At 44.6% G+C, this 6,618-nt stretch overlaps 1 protein-coding gene across 2 annotated transcripts; it reads right to left on the reverse strand.

The window, feature by feature from the left end:
- Nucleotides 1-506: 506 nt before the first annotated feature.
- On the reverse strand, nucleotides 507-6,264 carry LOC124209588 (serine/threonine-protein kinase pim-3-like). 2 transcript variants are annotated; one of them, XM_046607649.1, is made up of 5 exons: nucleotides 4,966-6,264; nucleotides 4,241-4,461; nucleotides 3,901-4,164; nucleotides 3,691-3,790; nucleotides 507-2,709 (listed from the first exon to the last, which is right to left on the reverse strand). In XM_046607649.1, the coding sequence occupies exons 1-5, from the start codon at nucleotides 5,087-5,089 to the stop codon at nucleotides 1,886-1,888; spliced, it is 1,533 nt and encodes a 510-aa protein (XP_046463605.1). In that variant the 5' UTR covers nucleotides 5,090-6,264; the 3' UTR covers nucleotides 507-1,885. The 2 variants fall into 2 exon arrangements, with proteins under 2 accessions (XP_046463605.1, XP_046463595.1); XM_046607639.1 differs by having other exon boundaries at nucleotides 4,241-4,465; nucleotides 4,967-5,430.
- Nucleotides 6,265-6,618: the final 354 nt, after the last annotated feature.

A 6,618-nucleotide genomic window follows, 5' to 3' on the forward strand; every position in this document is an offset into this window, starting at 1 on the left:
TTGGAGATAACCGACAATGTCCGCCTTGGGCCGACGTCATAGCCGCGGTCGAAGGTATAGGTACTCTCTATCAGGGTTCACTGCGGCCATTTCTATCAATGACGACGCTATATTCGTGTACACACACTTACACTGTCGATTGAGAGAATAGAATTTATTTTAAAAAAAAAAGAAAAAATGCCGTCGTTTCATTCAGCCAACCTTCCTGGACGAATCACTCTGCGTATATTGACCTGAATACATTTGAATCTAACGGTTGTTGTGAGCCGGAAAAAATTGTAATTCAGTCACGTTGGCCAACTCTTGTTTTTTTTTTTAATTCTTTTTTCCTTAGCTGCATTCCAAAAATTTTAGTTTATTTGTGGATTTTAAATTGGGAAGTCAATTATTCCCGTAGAAATATATGTCGGGAATGTCGCGTGTTCGCTCTAATATTTGCGTGTGGGTGTGTCATGTAATTTATTCGACGTCCACTTGGCTAAGCAATCAAGACAGATAAAAGCGCGCTTTCTCAATGATTTTATTGCCAAAATAAGTTCTCTTTCAATTCCAAAAAAAGATACAATGGGATGTCAATAAATAACCGAAAAACAATTCTGGGTCTTGTTAAAACTATTTTTTTTTCGTTCCGTGTGGGTGTAACCAACTGCACATGACAGGGAGGGAAAAATAGGGTAAACCATTTTACTTGAAAATAAAATAAAATAAAAAACTAAGATTGCAGAGGCGAAAAAAAAGTACTCTTTATTTGGTCGGTGACGATAGACATCACATTTTTGAAAAAAAAATTTTAAAAAAAACACAAAAGCAAAAATTAAAATGATACAAGCACGTTTTTATAAAAAAAGAGAGAGAGAGAGAGAGAACAAACAAGGAACATTATTTCAACCACGCCAATAAATTACTGTATTCAAAGGGAGAAAAAAAAGGAGGGTAGTTGGGGGGTGTGTGTGTGTAAAGGAGGGTATGCTCGACATTGTCAATCAAAGCAACGATATGTATGGTATGTGTAGTTATTATTAATATGCTTTTTATTTTTATTCACGCCTATAGATCCGAAAGAAAAATGGCTGGAAACAAAAAAAAACTAAAAAATTTCGTCATTTGACAAAAGGACGTTTGAATTTTTTGTTGTTTCTGGATTCTTTCATCGAACGAGAAATACAAGACAAAATAATAACAAAAAACCCAAACTGCCAAGTCAACAGATGTTGTCGAAAATTGATACCTATAAGAGACGGATGGAGATGCACACGCGCAGTTTTGATATATCGCATTACGTCATCATTTGAACTATATGTACAGAAATAATGTATGTATATCCGAGTTCATTCAAAGGCAGAGCGGGGGGATTCAAGTCCAGCGCTGCTATTTTGAAGGTGATAAATTAGTTGCATTGTAGTTTTGCCTTATTCAATTTTTAATTTTTTTTTTTCCTTCTTTTAATTTTTTTTACCCGGGAATTTCAAACATTTCCGAGATAAAAAAAAAAGAAAAAGATGAAAAAAAAATTACAAAAATTATTCTGGGATAAATGTTAATTCATCAAGACGAGAAGAAGAAGAAGAAGACGAAAAATGAAAAAGGGGGGGGGGATAAAAGAAGAGAAATCACTTTTGACTACGTCAATAAATTACACACGCACGCGAATAGAACCGAGTGACCAGGGTTTTTTCTTTTCCGAGAGAGTCCTCGACAGTAGTAACAGCGGAAGTAGGAGGAATAGTAATGAACCGTTTAAATACCTTTTGCATGGCACACGCAAAAAAAAGGGGGGAGGGAAATGAAACATTTTGTGATCATAACAAAATTATGGGGGGGGGGAGCGGGCGATTTGAATTTTCTATTTTTTACAACATTTAAAAACAAACTTTTTTATTATTATTCAAAAGGCGAAGTCGCCAGCCGCAGCGGCCGAAACGGACCCGCTTTTGGCGCTTCCGGCAACGGCGGCAGCGGCGGCGGCTGCTAGGATGCCAGGCCGCACTGGCGGCGGATAATGTTGGTGATGGTGGTGATGATGGTGATGGTGGTGATGATGGTGGTAACATTGAGAGGAGGTGGACGACGAGCTGGACGAGGAGCCCAAATCGGAGCAAGAGGAGGCGGATGATGAACAAGACGAACAGGAATTGCATGACGAAGGGAGCGATCCGCCAAAGGAACTGGGCAGACCGTTGCTGATGGCCACGCCGTTGTGATTTGCCCTCCGCTGAGGCACTGGGATGCCCGTCGTGGTCGAGCAGGCCGTCGTCGTGCTCAGCAGAGCTTCCGACAGTGACATGGCGATGGGACTGCACGGCGTCGAGGCGGGAGCCGGCGGAGGGGACATGCACGGCACGGGAATCATCGTGGCGGCCGTGGGATCGACAGTACCGGACTGGGTCAGAACGTGGACGGGCGACGGTGGAATCATTTCCGGTGAAGTCAGCCACGGATGGGCCAGGATCTGCTCCAGCGACGGCCGATCGGCCGGCCGGTACTCGAGGCAGCGCAGGATCAAATCCTCGCACTGCGGAGACAACCGCAGTCGTCCGGGGCTTCTCGTCACGAAATTGACGGTGGCGCGGACGATCTGGTCGTCCTGTTCGAAGGGAATATCGCCGCAGACCATGTCGTAGAGCAGGATGCCCAGCGACCAAACGGTGGCTGGCCGTCCATGGTACCTCCTGTGTCGGATCCATTCCGGCGGAGAGTAAACTCTGGTACCTGCGAGTTCACAAATCAATTCCGTCAGATTCTATTGCACACCTTTTGTTTCTTTTTCAATTTAACACAAAAATAAAAGAATAAATCCAGGGCCGGAACAGATGGTGTTCGACAAGAGCCTTATTATAGTCTAACTCCCGATTGAATTCAATGGCGAGGCGCTTAAGGGGGCGGTTGCTATACACCTGCCGCAAATTGCGCATTTCTCCAAATTGACTGGCCTACATGCTCCGATAGTTTACCGACTAGATGGAATTTTCTCTTATTAATTTTTCCTTGGAAAAAAGATATACTTTCAATCACTTCCGGCTGTGTGTGTGACAGACCCGGAAGACGAGGTGGAATAATTTTCGTGTTGATAAAATATTGACTGAACAAACACACCAGCAAAAAATGTATAAGGAGAAAGAAGCCTCAAAGTCTAAATGATTTAGTTCAGTACCCTGTTCTTTTGGTCGTGAACTAAAACGTATGGCCTCCGCCCGAAAACTTTGAAAAAGGAAATGTTTCTTTCTAAAAGAAAAGAAAAATGTCGCCATGGAAAAAAAAACACAAATTCGGGATGTACTACTACGTTCAAAGGTAAAGAGGACCAGGTGATTCCGTAGATGGATAGTTTGTGTTTGTGTAGCCTCGTCGTCCTTGCCTGCGGCGAGGCGAGATTCCTCATCTCTTAAAGGAAACTGGTTTCGTTGCCCTTTTGCCCAAATGTGTGTGTGTGCACACAGAAAATGAACATTTTTCTCTCCACCTGAAGAGAAATATGTGTTTTTCCTTTTTTTCCCCACTGCCCCTGAGGCAATGTTTATCACTACCTGGAGGGACCATTGAGTCTATAGGAAAGAGGTCAACTGTCAATGAAAAAGTGGTCGCCTAGCAACACCTCGCCTTATACTACCGTAGCAGCGCACTATCTCGCCGTATAGGAGTGGACGGCCGTTGAACTTGGACAAACAAATCGAGAGAGAGAGAAACACTTACCGTCAAATTCCGTGTAGACGCCATCCTTGAGGTAGTCGCCCGAACCAAAGTCGATCAATTTCAAGCAGTGAGTTTTCAAATCCACTAAAATGTTTTCATCCTGTTTTTAATTTAAATAGAAAAATAAAACATGAATGTCTTGTTTCTTATTTTCTCTGCTGTATAGCAACTAAAGAAATCAAACGGAAATCAAATAAGCGCCGTATGTACCTTGATATCGCGGTGGATGACTCCGGCTCGATGGCACTGGACGACGGCCTCGACCACCTGGCGGAAAAAGTTTCTGGCCGCCTGTTCGGGTAGAGCCCCTCGCTCGGTGATGAAATCGAACAAGTCCTGCGATGATTCGGCTCGTTCCATCACCAAAACGAAGACGTCGTCGGCGTCGCAGGCGTCCAAAAGACGGACCACGCCCGGAACGTGAGCCACTTGTCGTAGGAGGCAAAATTCCAGCGGGACTCTGACACCGTTTACCTATTTGTTTAGGGAATTAGAAAAACGTTTAAATTTCGGTTTTTTTGGCAGAGATTTTGAATTTGTCTGGACTTACGTGACTCCACGTGGTGACGGAACTCTTGTGGATGTGTTTGACGGCGACTGGGAGTCCGTCGCGGATGCGATTTCCAGCGTAGACGGTGCCGAATCCTCCTTTACCGAGAACGTGACCGACGTGATACGTCCGTCCGAATGTCTCGCAGTCCATCAGCGCCATCTGAGAGGAAGGCGTCGCGACGCCCGAGGACGATGCAGGTGCCACTGTCGCCATCGTTACTGTCACACAACAATGACGCAATCAGTCAAACATCCGGAGCGAAGAAAAATATACCCAAAAACCCTGCCGAGTCATCGTTAGCCCCAAAAATCACGACTCTGTGACGTCATACACATACCCTCCTCCCCTCCCAGCCCAAAATAAAAACAGAAAAAAGATGACCCAACGCATCTCTCTCTCGTTGGGTTCTTGTTTTTGTTTTGATTCAATTGCACAAGATGATGAGCAACAACGGGTCACGATTTAGAAAGTGTTGATAGATGGTCTACCCTCCCTCCCTCCCCCAACAACAACAACAACAACTTTTTCCCATCAAATGCGATTTCTATCAACAACTTAGAGAAAGCCCCCGCACAGTTGTTGTTTCCACCAGTAGAGAAAAAATTTCCCCGATTTCCCCCTGGAGCGTCCAAATGAAAAAAAAAAGATAACGGACGCTTGGCGTCGTATTGCGTCGCGCTCATCAACAATAATTTTGTCTTTCACGCAGAGCAGAGACCTACCTGGTGGTGGTGCGACGTTGATCTTGTTGGATGAATCCGTAGCGTCTCCGCGTAGCGCCGAGACGTTAGACGTCGTCGCGGCTGCGGCGGAGTTGGCGTAGAGTTCGAGATTGCGCGACAACATGGCCACGCATATACGTCGAAATAACCGACGACGTTCTTTATTGAATAAAACCAACACTACACAACAACAACGACAACAACTGGCGGAACAAAACAATCGACGTCGTGTGGGGGGTTGTGATGAAGATGATGATGATGCAACACTGTTTATTAAAAATTTAATCCCCAAATAGATGGTTGGTGACGAAGTTTTGTCCTGAATTTGGTCGTTTGGCGTCGTCGAAATGGAAAAACGGGACTCGGAACGAATTTTTGGACGAATCTCCTGACTGAGAGAGAGCCAACACAACTAACTCGGCCGAGAGCACGCTGAAGACTGTTTTCAAAACAAGTAACCACTCCTCACAATCCCCCCCTCAGTCACCACCACCTCCCAACGCCCCCGTTTCCGATGCGATCTCCTTTCTCTCCTCGGTGCGCTTTTGTAGCGCTCCGCGTTGTTGTGACGTCGCTGGAGATCTCGCTTGAAAATTGAATTTTAAAATCATTCGAATTACCTACAACTCGATGTCGGATGATTGGCGGACGAGTTTCGAGTGCCAAAATTGCGATGGCAATTAATTGCGTCGAGCGGACGAATTTCGCGGGTCCAGACGGTTTCGGATCTTTTTAGTGAGGCGGGACGTGCGTAGGAGAACGTCTGGTTCCATGTGGGTGGTTGTGCACTGAAGACCACCCTCCCCTCCCCTCGAAAAAAAAAAAAAAAAAAAAAAAACAAGAGGAGGGGATGGGTGAGGAGGCTCCTGGGCTCCTAGCGTCTGCACGCACTATAGAGACCGTAAGCATTCCATCCCCTTGGTGATAGCCAATGGGAGAACGAGGCACGGCTCACCTCCCGCCCATCTACTTTTTTCCCGCCAAAACAGCAGACGGTGCTGCCACCGCTATGGCTAGATCGATCTCTCCCGACTCTTTTATATGTACGCCAGCAAGTGAATCAGCACATTTATATACCGGACTTACCTAACTGGCTGGTGCCCATCGGTCCGATGAATAATTAAATTTTAAAATAAAATTTAAAAAAAACAAAACAATAATAATAATAAATATTAAATAAAAGGAAAATGTGCGGAAAAAGACAAATGAAATTTGCAATTGAATCGACAGCTCAATGGCTAAAGAAGGAGAATGATTAAAATTTTGTTTTTTGGGGGGGACTTTTTTGAGGAGGTCCGTGTAACACAATCAGATTGTGTCCCGAGAGAGAGAATTTATATAACAGAGGCGTTTTCTCTCTAGCTTGATTATGATTTCGACAAACGGTGATAGCCAGCGCCATCGCGGACGGTGGGCGGGCCGTTTCCAAGAATGCGACAACTGACCGTTCCAGCGGGCGACATGACCATAAGTTTATAGAAGAAAAATAAAATAAAAGACTCGTCGTGAATAAAACAAAAATCTCCCGTCTTTTGTTTTAAGGGAGGAGAGAAAAAAAAGTGTGAAAGCACTTGACAACCAAACCGGAATCTATCGATGCCAAATAATATCTCTAAAATCGCTGCCATTGAAACTATTCATTAGCATTTATAA

The sequence above is a fragment of the Daphnia pulex genome, chromosome 2 (genome assembly GCF_021134715.1).
Source record: "Daphnia pulex isolate KAP4 chromosome 2, ASM2113471v1".
Lineage (NCBI taxonomy): Eukaryota > Metazoa > Arthropoda > Branchiopoda > Diplostraca > Daphniidae > Daphnia > Daphnia pulex.

What these genes read in the sequence shown, in the direction of transcription:
- LOC124209588 (XM_046607639.1), bottom strand. Translation starts at nt 5,089, where the DNA reads ATGTTGTCGCGCAATCTCGAACTCTACGCCAACTCCGCCGCAGCCGCG. An exon ending in TCATCCACCGCGATATCAAG is followed by an intron (nt 3,791 to 3,900) that starts GTACATACGGCG and finishes AATTAAAAACAG; the next exon opens with GATGAAAACATTTTAGTGGA. An exon ending in CGTCTACACGGAATTTGACG is followed by an intron (nt 2,710 to 3,690) that starts GTAAGTGTTTCT and finishes GTGAACTCGCAG; the next exon opens with GTACCAGAGTTTACTCTCCG.